This window comes from Sander lucioperca, chromosome 9, assembly GCF_008315115.2.
Source record: "Sander lucioperca isolate FBNREF2018 chromosome 9, SLUC_FBN_1.2, whole genome shotgun sequence".
NCBI classification, from domain to species: domain Eukaryota; kingdom Metazoa; phylum Chordata; class Actinopteri; order Perciformes; family Percidae; genus Sander; species Sander lucioperca.
In genome coordinates this window covers 21,904,765-21,923,399 of record NC_050181.1, presented here as the reverse complement: position 1 = coordinate 21,923,399, position 18,635 = coordinate 21,904,765, and the positions used below count along the sequence as shown (strand labels likewise).

General features: G+C 41.7%; 2 protein-coding genes across 4 annotated transcripts in view; both read right to left on the bottom strand.

Moving 5' to 3' along the window:
* Positions 1-2,880: 2,880 nt before the first annotated feature.
* lrrc53 (leucine rich repeat containing 53) lies at positions 2,881-9,221 on the bottom strand. 2 transcript variants are annotated; one of them, XM_036005202.1, is made up of 8 exons: positions 8,913-9,221; positions 8,054-8,182; positions 7,754-7,852; positions 7,376-7,551; positions 7,126-7,289; positions 6,797-6,986; positions 6,230-6,422; positions 2,881-5,580 (listed from the first exon to the last, which is right to left on the bottom strand). In XM_036005202.1, the coding sequence occupies exons 1-8, from the start codon at positions 8,917-8,919 to the stop codon at positions 3,185-3,187; spliced, it is 3,354 nt and encodes a 1,117-aa protein (XP_035861095.1). In that variant the 5' UTR covers positions 8,920-9,221; the 3' UTR covers positions 2,881-3,184. The 2 variants fall into 2 exon arrangements, with proteins under 2 accessions (XP_035861095.1, XP_035861096.1); XM_036005203.1 differs by having other exon boundaries at positions 6,797-6,977.
* Positions 9,222-11,755: 2,534 nt separating this feature from the next.
* cryz (crystallin, zeta (quinone reductase)) overlaps positions 11,756-18,635 on the bottom strand; it is a 28,750-nt gene continuing 21,870 nt past the window's right edge. Inside the window, exons 2-10 of one of the 2 annotated variants that reach the window (XM_031310356.2) lie at positions 18,273-18,418; positions 17,092-17,244; positions 15,998-16,161; positions 14,929-14,980; positions 14,681-14,830; positions 14,401-14,502; positions 13,232-13,327; positions 12,634-13,016; positions 11,756-12,328 (exon numbers count right to left, since the gene is read on the bottom strand). In XM_031310356.2, coding sequence (XP_031166216.2) covers positions 12,855-13,016; positions 13,232-13,327; positions 14,401-14,502; positions 14,681-14,830; positions 14,929-14,980; positions 15,998-16,161; positions 17,092-17,244; positions 18,273-18,380 — 987 coding nt within the window. In that variant the 5' untranslated portion in view covers positions 18,381-18,418 and the 3' untranslated portion in view covers positions 11,756-12,328; positions 12,634-12,854. The remainder of the gene's footprint in view (positions 12,329-12,633; positions 13,017-13,231; positions 13,328-14,400; positions 14,503-14,680; positions 14,831-14,928; positions 14,981-15,997; positions 16,162-17,091; positions 17,245-18,272; positions 18,419-18,635) is intronic. The other variant, XM_036005226.1, reaches the window with a different exon arrangement.

Genomic DNA, 18,635 nt, shown 5'->3' with positions numbered 1-18,635 from the left:
AAAGCTAAGCATTCATTTTACTGAAACATAAATCCCAATGAAAACCCAAAAGGTTGTTTAACAGCACAAGAGCTACATCAAAGGTAGCCGTAATTGACGTCCTTCCAAATTGTACAAAACAAGAAAAATATAGAAGAGCTTTTGTGTGCTGTGACAGCGTGGCCCACCAGATAGGGAGCCCAACAGTTTGACTGACTCTCCGCTGCCTTTCAGAGACCTGGTTCATGAGGCAGACTTCCTGGCACAAAATCTCACAAGGCATCACAGCAGTAAACCTCAACATCCTCAGAATGTAAAGCCCCCACAAGAAAAAAATACCAACACCCCAAGGTTTATTTCTTAATGAGACATTCATAGTTGTACTTGTCAATATTTTTTATTTTGACAATGGACCAAATTTGTAATGTTATAGGGCTTGCTCAGACCCACATCACAAGACACTGCCGTTCCCGCCAGCTCCTGAGAGCCTTGTGGTGTCTTTAAGCTCATTGTTTTGGTTTTACGGTCCACACCTTTACTGACTTGGTTCACGCTAAGCGATCTCATCATTGTCATTTTTTCAGCAGCAGCATCCAGTTGTTTTTTGTGTAAAAGCTCTGATAAACCCACTGTACACAACATGCTCAGCAGCTTACAGCAGACAGACACAGTTTGAGACTAACTGGTGAGCATTTAGCAGCTAAAGAGCAGGTATTTTCCTCAGGAGATGATGGAGACAAAAAAGAGCTAAAAGGAGAGTCAATATATGTATAATGTAAGTGTTTGCTAACAAGTTAGCTATACCAAGATTTCACAACGTGCTGATATGTAAAAAAAAAAAAAATAATGTGTGTAATGTTTAGCTTGTTGTGAACATCTGCCCCCAAGTGGTCAACAAAAAAGATCTGCTTTACCATGGAAAATATACAGACATTAAAATGTAACGGTAATATATGAGAGGTGCAAACTGTGGCTACAATTGGTCTTACTTTGAGAAACACTAACAAAACCAATGACACAATATTTAAATGTCAGGTAACATTCTCTTTCTTGCTAGTAATAAGGTTAAGAGTAGCTGTGGTGCATTGGTGTTGCGTTTATGGTTTAGATAACAGGAGCTCATTTCTTGCACTAATCCTCATCTTGATGGTTATTGGTCTGATTGACTCACACAGGCATAATGATTAATAATCAATTCAGCTACATCTGGTGTATAATGAAGAGTAATGACTGTGCCAGTGGTGAGGGGACACTTATAGTTTTGACGTGTATAAATCAAGTCTATTATTTCCATTTTTCAGTCGAAACAAGAAAGTGGGTGTGGGAGCGAGGCACAGCCTAACTGTCATTTCTTCTCTTGCATTCAACATTTGCATTTCACACACACACGCCTGGGGACACAGTTACATTACTGCTAACAATACAAAGCCTTGGTGTCCTGGTGTCAGTGCAGGCTGGTATTTAGTAACATCAATCAGTCATATCGCCTATCTCTTTATTTGTCTGTGTGGGGACAAAAGAGTACAATACATAATAAAAGTGCATTTATTTCTAACAAAGCAGTTGTGTGCTGATTATCACCACCATCAGTCAGTATTAAAACCTTAATTCTCAACTGTTGTAACAGCTGTATACAATCCACATTTTGATATTTGAAAGATGATACCAAATGTCAAACACTGGTTTGATTCTGTTCTGTCAGCATTTTTATGAATTAAATTAGTCTTTTTGTAACATAATGTGTTCAAGCATATTATAGGTAAGTGCTTTTCTGCTTTAATTACATTATGTGTCCAGGAAGTGTCATTTCTGTTCTATCCCTATCATGAATCAAAGCTTACAGGCTGCTTCTCTCTGCGTCAGCAGGTACACACTGCCCCCTAAAGGCAACAAGAGAGAACTGCAGCTAGTCCCACTCTGTCTGGGACACTCCTCAAACCCAACTCGCAGTAGTGTAGCTTATTTGAAACTAGAGTTTTGTGAGGGTGACGGATCACTGTGACTCCGGGTTCTGCACAGCAGAGGGTTGAGGAAACTAGCTCTAGTAACGATGCTCAGACGGTAAAGGTTTGGTAAGTGTACACCGAGCTGTCTGTAAGCAGCATTTAGAGGTCACCAGAGTGACCAGTGAAACCCAACACACTGCAAACAGCCATCCTGTTGCCAAAACGGAACCCCAATCCAGCAGTGACACATAGAAGCCTCGGCAACCTGCTACAATCAACAAAGAGGTCAAAGTCACTGCTTTTTCACTTTGTTTCCTGTTCAGGTTCATGTGCTGACTTAACCACTGAACTGTCAGACTGCAAGTGCATCTCACTGCTGTTTTTAATCATGTCTGTTTTTGGTGTTGTCATGTTACTGGATATATTGTACTTTAAGGGGACCTATCATGCTCATACTGGTATTTTGGGTTTCTACTAGAACATGTTTACATGCTTTAATGTTTAAAAAACACATTATTGTCTCATACTTTCTGTCTAAATATACCTGTATTCACTCTCTCGATCTGAAATGCTCCGTTTTAGCACCTGTCTCTTTAAGCCCCCCTCTAGAAAAAACCCAGTCTGCTCTGATTGGTCAGCATCTCCGCATCTGCCCCCTCTGAGTCTTTGCACTGTCATTGCAGCCCGGGGAATGACTGTAACCTGCACTGTATGGGCCCTTTTCCCGATATATACCATAGTATAGTTGTGTCACCAAACAGAAGTCCTGACGGCTCGTTTAAAGGCACCTCAAGCTGGTTTATAATCAAACAAGACATGAAATCTCACTTTTTACTGTATGGGACCATTAGGCTGACCACTTGCATCCAAGAGCAATCATAATTTGAAAATGCATACATAAAAAAATATTACACATTTTTTTTCACAGATGATCTGAATCATGTTCTATTGTCAGGATATAACGACAACAAGGTTTTTTTAATTAAAGTTACCAACTAGCTTTAAGGTGAGATTTATGTCAACTACTGTTACAAAAGTCAACAATGAACTTTGAAACTCAAAAATAACACCCAGGTTTTTTTACTCAGTGTTTACTACACCAAACATCTGTAAAACGCACAAAATTACATTTTTAGCAGTTCATAACATCACATTAAGAACGTATGAAGGCATCAGTCTTTTCTTCACCTGATCTAAAACTCTTTTCGTAAAACACTACTGATCCATAAAGTTTTAGCCATCAAATATGATATGAGCAGCTAGCGTATTTTCCTCTCCAGTGCGGTGGGTGGTCGGTCGGACGTCTTCTCAGGAATCACCAGCCTCAGCTTCCTCCTGGGGGAGGATCCTTCTTCCTCTGACAGGTACTCCTGCTGCAGCAGTGCAGGAGCTGCAAATGCATCCCCTGTGGAGGATGTGCTCTGTGTAGACGTTATGGGTGCAGAGACACCTGATACAGACGCATCTGCTGCCTGCATGATGCCTCCTGACAACCCTGCAGCAAGTCCTTCAGTTAGAGCCCCACCCTCAGCTGACATGTGGGCGGTGGACCCACCATCCACACGCCCAGACTCTGTCTGACTGTTATTGTTTGACACATTCTCCACAGTGGTCTCTGGTCCAGGAGCCTGAAGGGTCACCCCAGATAAACCATCCACACTTGGAGGTGCCTGAGTTTGGAGATTGAGTCTCTGAAGTACTCCATCCCCAGACTGAAGGCCCGGTTCCTGGCCTGGATCAGACATCAGTCTTACCACAAGAGGAGAGCTGTCAGGAGGCGGCTTGCTCTGCGAGAGGGACTGCGCAGGTGCAGGGTTTGCTGCTAAACTCGAGGCTAGTCCTGCAGGCTGGGAGATATGAAGGGCAGAGGTATGTATTGCACTTGCTTGCAATGGGTTAGCAAGTACAGCGTTAGCTAGAAGAGAGGTAGCAGGAGACACGAGGCCTACCCCAGGTTGCCTGCTGAAGCTGTCTGGGGCGCCACTGATTGCTATGCTAGGAGCAACAGATTTAGCCAGACCACTGGGGAAGAGTGCATTAGATCCTGAGGCCATGGTGTTGAGCAAAAGATTCCCTCCTTGAAGAGAGAGGCTGCTGCCAGTCAGTTGTGAGCTCGCTAAACCAAGCAGTGAGAGGTTGGTAGTGGGATTCCTGTCAGTGGCAGAGAGGGATAAGGGATGCTGCGAAGAGAGCTGCGCACTCCCCAGAACCAATCCAGCTCCGTGAGACTGAATACTCCCACCCTGCAAGTCTTGTCCCTGTCCAATCGTAGCAGCAGAGGCTGATTGGTCAGCAGTATTGGTGGTATCGCCAGGTTGGGAGTTCTCTGGGTGTGTATTATCGTCTTGAGTAACTTCTGTATTTTCCTGCTTGTCTTTTTTCTGCTTAGATGATTTTTTGCTTTTCTGTCCTCCTTCTCCTCTGTCTTTTTCTTCCTTCTCTTCCTCCCCATCCTCAGTCGATCCTTTAGTCTTGGTGGATTTCTTTACTTTCTCACTGTTACCCTTTGTTTTCTTCCCAGACTTTCCTTTCCCTTCCATCTCCCTTCTTTCTTTTCCATCCTGCCTTTTATCTTTACTCTTCTTTGAGCTACTTTCCTCTGAGTGGCCCAGCTCATTTTTCCTCTTAGGATGGACTTTGCTTTTTAGCAGCGGGTTTAAATTTAGTTTAACCTTCAGTAACCGGCTCGACTGGACTTTAGCTTCGTGTTTTTTTGCTCTTCCTCTCTCCTTGTCTCTGGAGCTCCTTGTTTCCTCTCTCTCCTTCTGGTCTTCGCCTTGACTGCCTCCTTGCTCTAAGCTTCTGGAACTCTTCAGGTCAAAGGTTACGTTTCTTGTTTCTCTTCTCAACTCTGTGTTCTTCATCATGTCAAACTGGTTGTAGTTATCATGTCTACCCCTGTCGATCTGTCTGTACTGAGAAGGGAAGCCATCAAACAGAGCAGAGTCTTTCGTGTTGGTGTGAATCCTCCCGTGTCTCATGCTCTGCTCTGGTGGTCTGTATGTCCTGTGGCAGCTCTCACAGTGTACAGTCTCATGTCCTCTGCTCTTACCTTCCATGTCAGTCCTGTAGCTCTCTCCCATTTCTCTGTTTGTCTGATTGTCAGCCAGGTTCTCTGCTCTCTGACTAAAGGTGTCTTTCCGTGGATGAGAGGAAGAGTTGGTGTTGCTGTGAGAAAGAAGCTTGTTAGGAATGTCCCTGCCTGATATTCCCTGCTGAGTCCCAAGCCTCCTCCTTTCTTCCTCTATCATCATCCTCATTCTCCTCTTCTCACCTTCCTCCTTGGTCTCCATCCCTCCATTAATCCTGTTGTTCCCCCTGGCTCTCATCTGGTCCATCCCTCTCTGTCCTTTGGTGCTGCAGTCCGGGCACCCAAAATGGCCATTTTCGTCAACTCTGGGCCCATTCTGGCCACCGTAGCCGTCTGTCCTTGCATCCAACATCTTAGCTTCCCTGTCCCAAGGCTGGCTTCTTTGTGCTTGCAAGAAGAGGTCCCTTCTCCTTTCACTGGCATCTAGGTGATTGGAATGGTGATTCACCCCTGTGCTGCTTCCCTCTTCTTCTTCTTCTTCCTGTCTTTTACTTTCCTTCAGTTTCTTCCTCCGAGACACTTGATAGCAGATCAGGACTACCAGCAGGGTCAAGCCAACGCCTCCTGAAGCACAGCAGGGCAGGTAGGATTTTAAACAGTGATGTCTTTAATGGTTATTTACATTAATTTTTCTCTCCAAATAGTGTCCAAGCTAGCTAGCTAGCTAGATTTATAATTGGTGGTTAGCAGGTTAGCTTTGTTAGCAAGCTGCTTTGTTTTGTAAGCTAACTTGTATGTTACCAGTCGGCGTCCCAGCTACCTCCTCAACCAGCGTGCTGACCAGTTAAACAATAGAGTAAAATGCAGTTGTAACGCCCATGTTACATTGGCAGTGTTGCCAGTGAATAAGCCAATGTTACAGTTGCACATAACAGCTAGCAACTGCAAACATACCAATGTTAGCCACTGCACAACCCACGTCATCACTTTCTGACTACTTCTCAGATAATCATAATACCTTAAAAAAATAGAATGTAGAATTATTTTGTTTAATACACTCTAAATGCAACATTTGGGTTTGCATTGTTTTCTAGTTTTCTGCCCTTGAAGTCGGAGAAGTTTCTTGCTGTATGGGTATGCAGTCAAAATGTTGTTTTTCTGAGCTGTTGTCATGAGATAATAACTTTTTTTCTGATGAATTAATTACATTACGTCATGGCACAGCTAAACAAATTAAACCATTTGCGTTCATTGTATTGTGCATCATTCTCACCAATGAAGCAGATGACCGCAGTGATGGCCAGATCTCGAGCATACAGTTGAGGTGTCACGCTGCCTCTTGCCTCTATCTGTACTGTGATGTTCTGATTGGATGGGACACAGTTGGCCTCAGTCAGCTCCAGTACTGTGGTTACGGCCGGGTTGTCAGCGCTCACACACACCATCCTACGGCCATTATAGAGGGTCTGAGAGCAGCAGGGGGGGGGAAGATGTCAGGTCAACTAGTCTTGTACTGATCATTTAAATGACCAACCCTTAAAATAAGCTGAATCAGTAAGCTGGTATAAGAAAATTGTGGCTTGATTCAAAATCTCTCTATTGAGTATACTCTCCTCAAATTTCTTATTTATTTCAAAGTTATTCCAGTTTTCCGATAATATAATTTTATGTTTTCCACCAAGGAATACAGTGCTGGTATTTGTCATAATTTGCAGTCACCAAATAAAATGTTTTTGCTCTGTTAATATTTTATCTTCAATAATTTATTTTACTGCGCCGGTTCCTGAAATAAGTGAAGCTGAATTAAAAATGTGTTCAGGTTGAAGAAGAACTCCTGCACCTTGTCTGGTTGTTGTATGAAGGTGGACAGGAAGGCCGCCAGTTCAAGCAGCTGACAGGAGCAGTTCCATGTGTTGAGGTCCAGGTTGAGGTTTGTCAGCCAGCTGAGGTAGGAAAAAGCCTCAGCAGGAGCAGAACTCAGACGGTTCCTGGACAGATCCAGAGTCTGCAGACTCCACAACCTACCAAAGCTAAGATCGTAAGACAGGATCATACTGTATACATGTGTTGTATAGTACTGGGAGAATGCAAAAATACTGTGAGCAATTGGAAATGTAAACTGTGTGCTCTTGCGATAAAGTATGAAAAAAACATTAGAAATGTACTGACGTGTTTCTATGCAGATGATATATCAGGTTATCTGACAGATCCAGACTCTCCAGATCTCTGAGGTCATTAAGAGGGAAGGAACCAGAGTCCAAACTGGTGAGCAAGTTTCCCTCTAGCTTCAGGCTCCGCAGGGCTTTGTTACCTTCAAACCAGACACCTTGGATCTGCACATCAACATAGAGAATCATAAAGTACAGTCCTTTTCAAATATCTTCCCAGATAAATGTTTTCTCCCTGAAGAGGTACCCACCATGTTAATAAGGTTATGGCCCAGGGCGAGGACTTCTAGTCGGGTTAGATTGGTCAGAGCTCCCCCCTGTAGGGCCTGGCTGGTCAGGAGGTTGTGGTCCAGCAGTAAGGTGTTGAGGAACGGCAGGTTTCTGAAGGGCTTCTCACCCAGCACTGAGATATGGTTATGACTCAGACCTGGAAGATGGACAGACAGTTCATACTTGCAACATTTTAAAGCCATTGAGTGTAGAATTTTCACCCCTAGTGGGTGTATCTGGCAAGCAGCTACCTTGTTGCTATCTGCACATTCTTATTTTCCGAAAGAGAATGTAAAATGTACTGTAAAATGCAACAACCCACACATGTACACACAAATGCACACACAGTACTGACAAACCTATGACTGTAACGTTGCTGAGGTCAGACAGTGAAGCAGGCTGGACTGTGGAGATGGAGCCTTCTGTTAGCAGCAGAGCCTGGGTCGTGCCTGGAGCGTCTGGTCACACACACACACACAGTTAACACATACAGTACAGTCGTGTAAGCACATGAGGTCCCAGGGGTAATATACTACAACGTTGTGTCATATTACTGCAGTGTATGTGAGGGGAAATTAAATCTAACACAATTACTGCCATTTAGACTGGATGACATCAAACACAAAAGCTGTATTTTGCTGTAAATGTTTTTGTGTTACCAATAATGTTAGCCAGTCTGTGACAGATGAGGGCATCTTCAGAACAAACCACACAGGAAGCAGGGCATGATGGGACAGGGGACACACACTGGGTTCTGATGACTGACAGTAGCAACATCAGCAAAATACCTGCAGACAAATTCACATTTCCACAAATAAAAAACTGTATGAAAATGACATATTGTATAATTTATTTATATGTATAATGGGGTAATATGTAGTGATATTTATCAATCTAGATTATTTTAGTGTGAGTTGCCCAGTGTTGGAGATATCAGCCGTAGAGATGTCTGCCTTCTCTTGTTTAGTGGCTGTAGTTCGGTAGAGAGGAAATAGTTCCTACATGAAACTGCTCACAATCAGGTCTGTGAATTATCTTGAGTAAACGGGTCATGATTTCCGGAAACAGACATTGTTGTTGAGTTTTTCAAATGTATTTTTTGTTTTAGCTTTAAACACCACAAGCTGAGTGCCATCATACTTGAGAAAAGGCAGCCATCTCTAGGGCAGATAACTTCTTTCTAAAAACTCAGAGTTTGCCAAACTAGATTGCGGTGCTACTTCAGCTAATAATAATAATAATAATAATAATAATAATAATAATAATGTTCCTTCGCTCTGGGTTCACTCCTCCTCTGTAAAACAACTGTACAGAATACCACGAGAGTTGAAGAAAAACGTTTATAGAATTTTTTCCAAAAGTTTCTCAACTTTAACTCTTTCATTTCTCAACTATGGCAGGTGGCATAGATCACTGTTACAGACACAATGTCCACAATATTATTTCCCATTTACTGTCTTACAATCTCATTTAGTTATGGCGAAACTGATAATGGAAATCCATTGTGTCTATACTTACTGGTCATGTTGTGTTACAGTAGAGGTAACATGGTGATGAGGTAGCATCTCTCTTCCAAAGGGCTGCAACCCCATACAGCTGCATCACTGTCAAGATCTGAAAAGCAACAATCAATGATCTAATCATCACCAACAGCAATGTCAATCTTTTTATTTATTTATTTTTGCGTTGTGTGTTGTCCTTTTGACCACAAAGCCATTTGGTTGAGATTGATTTTCAAAAACTAAACCAAATCCAAACCTGGGGTAAAATCTTTTTTTTCTCTTCACGGCCTCTAATTTTGTGACATAGTGGCCGACCAGGGATGGTTGTAACAGCACCCTTTCACTAAAAAGGGAGGACCTGAGAGTCATGACATTACTTTCATGTATGACTACTTCCTGACCTTGCATGTAAATGTCATAGCTGTGTGAAGTGTGCAGATTTTACAGCTACAACACTGATTTTCAGGTATGAAAGTAATTTTTGGACCAAGTCTATATTTTGATTAGAACAGATACTGTTGAAGTTAGAATGATGTAACCTGTATCAGATTAGAGAGTAGTCTCTTTGGTAAAATGTGAGGTATTTCATTTCAAACCATCATGCTGCTACAGCTAGCTAAACAATGGCTGACAAGGGTGGGATGGTTGTAACAAACCCCTAATGACACATAAATATACATGTATAGAGACACATATTATAGTGCATATGTTCTAATCATATTTCCTAATAATATGTATCAACAACAGCTCATTATTGTGGATTACAGTCATTCTTAAAGTGATTTAAGTCAGTGGTGAGTTCTTTTTGTTCTCTGCGAACCACCTAGTAGTTTTGCGTGGTCTTATCTCATTTTTAATTCCTCATTCTTATTGTTACAACTTACCCCAGGTAGTGGGGCCGGTTGTAACAATGGAACTCCTTGTATTTGACATCAATTAATTCATTATGTGATATAGTTGGACGCATTGCTATTTGTAGTAGACGAAGATTCAGGGAGTTATAGGTGCTAAAACAAAAGGTGTTACAGTCATCCCCAGTCTGCCCAACGGTATATACAGTATTAAAAAAGTGGACATTTCTAGGTAGAGAGGTTCGCAAACTTTTGTCCAAGGACACAGTGAGGTCTCTGATGGGGCTCCAGAGGGCCCCACACAATCTGAAGAAGAGTTCAATTCAATTCCTTTAATCCTTATAAACTAAATTCACATCCCAATCTGTTCCTCAATGTGACAGCACTCATGCAAACCCTGACCCAAGACAATTCATTATAATGGCCTATGACATTTTTTAACAAAACATGGAGCATATAAATGTCTGATATTTAGTATAAAGACGGTACTCTCAAGATTCATTGTATTTTACAGGTACCAGGTGAAAATGGGGCTGCTGATGGCTCACGAGTGAGCCAGTTGTCACTGTTTGTTCTGAGTTGCTAGGCAAACAAACAGTGACACGTGCGTGCGTGCGTGCGTGCGTGCGTGTGGTATCGTTAGAGGGAGTTGTCCCCAGAGGATGCAGACTGATGGATGACAGCCAGACATTGTAGCAGATTGAGGCCTATCATGTTTCTGCTAAAGCTCTTTTCCTAATGGACTCCTGCAGTGAGCTGTCATCTGATGAACAAATGTGAGTTACTCCACAACAGTAATCTTTCCATGAAATCCATAAACCAGAGTGGATCAACAGAATGGGAGCATGACCAACCAGAGAACAGAGTTTGAGCAATTTCAAATGAAAAAAACGTATTTGGGTATTTATTCCTAAAAACCTAGCACATTTACCTCCACTGAAGACATCACATACAGTGACATATAGCTTAAACCTGCAGTAATAAGCGATTCAGTGTTTAAGAGCATTTCAAGCAACATTTTTGCTTAAAATTGAAATTAATCAAATGTGGTCGTTCTTTGAACCTCTTTGTCATCATTTTGTGATTTGATTGAGTATAATGATGGATAGATAGATAGATAGATAGATAAGTATATAGATAGACAGATTAGATGATTAGATGTCTGACCTGAGAAATCCTTGTCAGTTGTGTCAGTTATTGTAGTTATTGAACTACAAACTCACCTAAAACATTATAGTACTTTAGTGTCCCATTACTGTGTGGTCCACGAGGTGTTTTAGACATGTCACATTTCTTTATTAAAAAGTATTTTTTATTTTTCCTCTCCCTCAATATTTTTAGTTGTTGATCCAATCAAAAACTATGACCTCACCCTGGGAATCAGGTTCATTGCCTACTAGTTGACTGATCCCCAGCTTTAGCTAAATATCTTCTCCCTCCATCCTGTAACCGTGTGAGTAGACAGTGACAATACTTCAATAAAATATACAATTAAATATACCCACAGCTGAATAACATTCACCACAATAACCCAAAGAGAGCACTTGAACTTGTGAGGACATTTTTTTCAGTTTCTGTCTGGCTTTAGTGTCTGAACATCTACCTAAACCAAAGAAATGACTAGAGTGCAAGATCATTTAAATATTCCATTACAAACTGCTTACCTGTTAAAAAGAACCTGGTACATGGTACACTCCACTGACATATTAATCCGTAAGAGTGATCTGTAGCACTGACTGTACTGTTGTGGGGCTTAAAGTCCATAATTTACTGGTTGCTACAGTGATGTCACAGATGCTGTGGAACTGTGTCTGTCTAGCTTAAGTTACGTGGCCCTCTCTGGAGCATGCTCAGTAGAGCTGTCTGTCACCTGAGACGCACAGGTGTTGTGTATGACTCAGCTACCTCTCAGAAACGAGCCTTTATCTTGACTCTTTCCCATTATTTCCTTTTCCCCAAATGTCAATATTGTTTAATGAGATTGTCACAAAAATATTCCAAAAATGTATTTGTTGTGTCATGTTAGTCTTTTATTTTATTTTCATTCACAATTTTACAAATGGTTTAATATAGTACCTATGCATAGTTCCCATCTTCTCAAGTGTCTTTAAAATCAAAGATAGAGAAAAGATTTTCCGTCTAAGAAAGAATGGATGTTTGCAACATTGTACACCGTCAGTAGGAAATCAATAATATCACCAGACAGACGACTTAGACGAGTTGAGTTGCAGTGGGGGATTCTTGAGCACAGATCACATTTGGGGATTTGGTTCTTGAGATCATTGTAGTGGGCAATTCAATTAATTCCATACTCTCACTCCACAACTCAAGTGCTGGTGTCTGTCACCGTCAGTCAGCTGGAAAAATGTTTTGGCACCTTCATGATTAAATAAGACCCAATGTACAGTCGGAAACCCTGCACATCCATCTATTTTAAACATTCACTTAAAGCTGCAAATGACTATTAGTAATGTTAATAGGGACACTTGTAGTGCTGACGCACAGCTCTTCTCAGCTCTACAGAGCGCTTTTGTAGCCATTTGTTTTGGTTTTGTGGCCCGCAACTTTTTAGTCAGTTTAACTAGGGCTGTGCTCGATTGAAGAAATTCTTAGTCGACTAACACTCATTCAATTGTATCGACTAATCGATTAGTTGATTTAATCGACAAATCTTTAAATCTGAGTTTCTCCGCAAAGAGTCACGCAAAAGCACCACTTTAATTCTTGTGTTTACCAGAGATGTGCTCGTACATTTCTTGGAAATAAGTCATTCAGCATAAAAAAAGCATAAAACATGACTAATCGACTAAAGAAATCTAAGTTGACTAAGACCAAAACGACCGATTAGTCGACTAATCGACTAAGAGGGAGCAGCCCTAAGTTTAACTGCTCTCATCAATCTTGTTAACGGATATTTTTTATGCATGTTTTGCAGATTGGCAGTGATGATAAATCAGCACATTAGTAGTAACCCCTTCAAACGTCAAAGGTAATTATCAGTAATCATTCAAAGCTTAATGTAACCACATAAACCATTGTTTGCTCTCCCCTTTATGAACAGCCAAAACCCTACTTGGTGACCTTTGACCTGTGATATGATTACATCATCACATGGTTAAGACAGTCTTCCCAGCAGCCCCGGGACACTCAATGATGTCATGGTGGGCCTGGGCGGCTTTGTCAAGCGGATACTGGGAACCGACGACTGGACGCAGCCAACCAGCTTCCATCCCTGCGTAGAGCAGCGCTGCACACTCCTTGTTCTCCTCCTTAGAGAGGAGCAAGAAAGGAAGAGATGTACAAAAGTTATTTTAACTAACCGCAAAATTGTTTCAGGATTTTTTTTTTCTTAGCTCCATGTCAAAAGCTAACACAGCTATGTTGCAGGAAACAGCCAAATGTCAACATCCAAAGTGTGTGTAGGCTTTTAAACCCAGAAAATGTGTGTATAAAACATGGCTTGTGTGATGTCACTGCTTTGTACCGGTGTAGCGAAGAAAAGAGCCACTCCCATGATGCTGCTCTCTTTAGCCATGGTGTCTCTGGGGTTGATCTCTATGGAGCCTCTACAGCCAATGATCTAAAATAAAAGAGAAAGAAAGAGGAAGATGTATTCGAAAAATGTACAGGAACAAGCTACACTGGGGCACAACTATTACTCTGAACGGTTTTTAAAATGTTGGAGCGACGCCGTATCGCCCCCGCTCCAATATCGCTCCATGTCAACAACTCACTGTAGACATAGTGAGGAAGTTCATTCACCCTGTCCCTTCTCTTAGCTTGAGCGTTCTCTCGGTCCCTTAGCAAAAGTATCTCTCAGCAGCTTTGTGAGAAGATCTTAAGTGTTAACTCTTAGTTAGGAACATTCAGGGCCCTATTTTAACGATCTAAGCGCACACGTGAAGCGCACCATGCGCTTCACGCCGTACCATGCAGGTGCGTTTAGGGCATGTACAAATCCACTTTTGCTAGTTTGACGGCAGAAAAAAGGGTCCGTGTGCCGGGCGCATGATTCAAAAGGGTTTTACCAAGTGTCTTCATTAATTCATAGGTGTGTTTTGGGCGTAACATGCAATGAACCAGTCATCTCCCATTCCCTTTAAAAGCCAGGCGCATTTGTACCTTGGCGCATTGCTATTATGATGGCGGATTTGCACTGTAATATTTTTATTTGTAATATTTTGCATGTTTGTGTGCTGCTGCGCTTCTCTGTGTGTGTGTGTGTGTGTAACAAGCATAGTGTGTGCGCGCTGTGCATAAGCCTAGGCGCATTTTACTAATTTGCTGTTAAAATAACAATGAAATGCTGCGCTACTGACTGTAGACCAGGTTTTTGCTGGTCAGTGGTGCGATCACTTCCTGCTGTCTCAAGATAGCAATACGCCAAGAATTCACCTGAACACACCTCCCTGTAAGACCAGCACGCCCATGGGCGCAAAGATGGGCGCAGGTGCATTTGCTATTTAAACGACACGGGCGCTGGACGGGCAATTGACAACTGAGTCAGTCTTAAACTAGCAAAGACACTTGCATCGGGCTTTGTGCTGCGCTGCACCAGGTGCAAGATAGGGCCCTTAGTGCACTTTAGGAAGAGTGCTTGTGTTAAGAGAAGATCCTTTGTGAATACGGCCCCTGGCCTGTAGTCCTACTGACCGTTACACGTCCTCCGAAGGCCAACATCTGGAGGTCTTTACTGAGGTTGACGTTTGACAGCATCTCTACTATCACATCTATGCCTCTGCCCTCTGTGGCTTCCTGGAACAGACACACACACAATATTCATATTTCTGTAACCACTACTAAACCACATGATAGAACCAAGATAAGCTTTAAGGAATAAAGGTTAATACATGTTTAAATACTTGGTGAGCTTCATTCATGACTAGTTCTATTCGTCCTGGTGTTCCTGCGGGGTGTTTGTGTGTGTGTATACCATGATTTTATCGGTGTAGCCCTCTTCTCTGTGATTAAAGGCCAGGTGAGCTCCGTTGTTGAGAACCATCTTCATTCCCTCCGGTGTCCCTGCTGTCCCCAACACCTTGAGACCCAGAGCACGGGACAACTGGCACGCTGCCACACCAACCTAAACATATGCACACACACATACACATACACGCAATGTGGTTGTGGAAACCATTTAGATTTTTGATATAATTAGAAAGAAAGTCACAGAAATTGTACCCCTCCACTGGCTCCATGGATGAGAACGGTCTCTCCAGCTTTGGCGTGAGCTCTGCAACACACGTCAGTTAAAACACATTTTAATCATAACATCTGCGATGAACTGGCTTGCTTAAGTCTGGTGTTCTATATTTTCATGATTGTAAACAAATCCCATGAAAAGGTGGAAACCAACTATAGGAGCCATGTTATGTTTGTTTATGGTTGATAGTTTTTTCACCTATTACATAATGTAGGACGTCACAGGGGTTGGTCTGACAATAATCAGTCTATTTATACACCTGTGCACCTGCATGGTGGAGGTTAGAGAGGGGGTGAGTTTGGGTTTTTGCATTTTCTGTTGACCGCAGTTTCACCGCAGTTTCACCACAGTATCACCACATCACCACATACCACACAGTATTTTTCAGGCAACTGGATTTTGTTTCTTTTTGTTTTTTCAGACTTTGAAATGAACAATAAATCTTTGAAAGCATATCACAGAGTGGATCTGAATCAGTCAAACGGTGCATCATACAGCTGATAGTTCCCTGACTCAGCCTCTCTGCTGCTTATGGAGGTTGCAAAGAAGTCGCAACACCAACAATACTTTAGTCTGTTTCTTAATGCTTTCTGACTTCCCTATTCATCCCCAAGACCTCCTAAAAATGGTTCACATTTAAAAAAAAAAAAAAAAAAAAAGAAAGGTGGAAACATCAGTATGAAGCTACACTCAACTTTTATTTGTGCTAACATTTTCATCTGTTGGCGTTGTATTGGGTTGAAGACGAGGTCTAGGTTATGAGCTCATTAAATTGCGTCAGAATTTCAAAGTCTGCAGGTGTTTGTAGCCTTTTGTTATCCTGTAAACAAACTTTTTTTTTTTTATAGATTTGTTCTAACAGGTACAGTACAACCTGGAGATGTGTAGAAAATATGTAGTTGAAGAATCCTTTTGAGAATGTGTAAATAAAACGTGTGCACAACTAAAGTTCAAAAAGTGACATGAAAGAAAAGGGAAAGAGCTTAATTCAGACCTATGTCACCTCATCCACCAGCACGGTTAACCAAAGCATGTCAGTGGTCTTACTTGTGAACCAGAGCTCTGTAGGCGGTGAAGTAAGGGATCCCTATGGCTGCCCCCTGGCTGAAGTGTAAAGCATCGGGCAGTTTGTGGACACGCTCATCGGCTGCTACAGTGTACTCTGCATAACCTCCAGACTCTGTGGCTGTGGTGAACACGCGATCGCCTGCCTGCAGAACACGCAGAAAACACACACACACACACACACACACACACACACACACACACACACCTCTGATTTACTGTAAAACATGACAGCAGCCTCTCACTGGTTCACATGAACCAGAAGTTTGCTAACTAGCTAGCATTAGCCACCATAAGCTATTGGCCATACCAGAACAAGCAAAGCTGTAGCAGTAGTCTCACTGTAAAGGTGATTGTAATCCCTGATGTATCAGTGTTTGACATGTTTGGAACTGAAGCAGATCCAGCTGGGATCAAAACGTTTGTATTAATTTGTGGATTGGCGTCAGTGTGCAGACACTACTTTTCTCCAGTAGCCTTACACCTACTAGTCATGTGTGTATATTATGTACACTCATTTTAGACCTGAATTTTAGACCTATCCTGAAGTTTGCCTATTATTATTATTATTATTGTTTTTAAAGATAAATATTTCTGCTAGTATTCTATTCTTGTCAGAAGTGAGAAGACCATGAACAGTTACAGTTTACAGTAGATCCCAGAGTGTATACACTCAAAGCTGTACAGTAGACTCTAAAAAACATCAGTGTTACTCTTGTGTAAGCCAGAGACGTTTAGTGAACAGTGTGTACTTTGCCATATGTCTCTCTTAACTCTGGATGGGCCGTCAGGCCAACTCTACAGTAACACTGATTTTCAATAACATTCAGAGTAAAATAATTCAGTTTCAATTTAGCACAGGCATACAGAAACATCAATCCACACACAGAATTGTTTGTAAAATAGTCTGCTGGGGTATATTATCAGTAAAAATTCCAATATAAAAAAAAACATGTAGTGTTCATGGCTTTAAATGTATTGTAAATGGACATGTGTTTTTGCCACAACTTATCTTAGAAGCTAAACGAAATAATGTCCAATGTATCCACCATTTCTCGTGTGTTTTTTCCTCAGACCTTTACTGCAGTGACTCCCTCTCCAACAGTTTCCACCACTCCAGCAACGTCTGTGCCCGGTGTGTATGGCAGGGGGGGCTTACGGGCGTAGGTCCCAGCCCGGATGTAAGTTTCCACAGGGTTCACTCCACAGGCATGGACACGAATCAACACCTACAGCACAGAGACAGTGGACATGGAAGAGCTGTAAGTCATACAAAACAGTTGAGACCACATCTAATAGCCTACATTTTAGACAGATACATTTATATGCAAATGTTTTTTATGGGAATATGAGAGATTAAATGACATACCAAAAGCCAAAGGCTAAGCACAACAGACATACAGTATGTTCCTATATGTTCCCCCAGTTCAATTGCATAGTAGCTCAATGTTTTAATACAAATGATATCTTGTATTTATTGCTTTTTCATATTCATAACATGCACTCGGTTGGCTTTATTGCAATGTTGTGGGCTATTCACCCTAAGCAACTGTCTGATGCAGCCTATTGAATGTGACCAGGAAAAATGCTAAATAGCTGTAAAGTTAGGCGTGTGTTTGCATAAAGACAAGTGACAGGTTTTGGGAATATTGTTAGATTAGATTAGATTCAACTGTATTGTCATTGTGCAGAGTACAAGTACAAAGACAATGAAATGTAGTTTGCGTCCAACCAGAAGTGCAAAAAAAGCAGAAAAGTGCAATGTGATACAAAGTATAGACAGATGGTGCATAAACAGGACAATAAATATAGTGCAGTGTAGACAGTAGTACAAAATTGGTTAACAGAAGGTGGTTTAGAGTAATATAAATTAAATATAAATATGTGCAGTGTATTAGCATTTACCTTATAAGAGCAGAATAAATATGGCTATGTAACATGAACAATGTATGAACAACAGATATGTGCAATGTAGTAGCAGTAACAGTATAATAGTAGTAAGAGTAATATAGATATATGCAGTGTATTAACAGAATATATTATAAGAAAAACAGAATAAATATGGCTATTCAGTATGAACCATATAGACAGATATGTATAGTTTGGGAATATTGTCCGACCAACTTCAAAATACCACTGTGGTTTTAAAGCGTAGCAGCTTTACTGCCACTCTTGCACAATAAGGACATGGCTGGACCTCTCCACCTGTGATTGAGCCTGCTTCAGTGGGTCTCACCCATAGACTGTATAGTCTCACCTGTCTGTGTCCCGGCTGCGGGACAGTCACATCTGAGCAGAGTCTGAGCACTGACGGAGCTCCAAACTCACTCACTCTGATGGCTCTCATCAGCCTGCAGCCCGACATGTCTGATCTGTTCACACGACTTTACAAACGTCAAAGACGGACGTCCCACTCCTTAACATTTCCGAAAGTTTACTGCTTCTGCGGTTTACAGACAGGATTCAAGCGCACCAGCGCCACCGTCTGGACCGGAGTGTACTGCAGTTGACTGGTTTGCAAAAGATGACACGCTTCAATCTATAAACTATATCACTATTTGCCGTGATAATTTGAAAATATTCAAATGGCTTTTGGTAGATGAGTGAATCAATAGATCAT

Bases quoted from the DNA above. Each gene is read 5' to 3' on its own strand.
- lrrc53 (XM_036005202.1), bottom strand. The intron at 7,552-7,753 runs GTTTGTCAGTAC...TCCATCTTCCAG, and splicing joins CAGCAACGTTACAGTCATAG to GTCTGAGTCATAACCATATC. The intron at 6,987-7,125 runs GTCAGTACATTT...TTACGATCTTAG, and splicing joins TATCATCTGCATAGAAACAC to CTTTGGTAGGTTGTGGAGTC.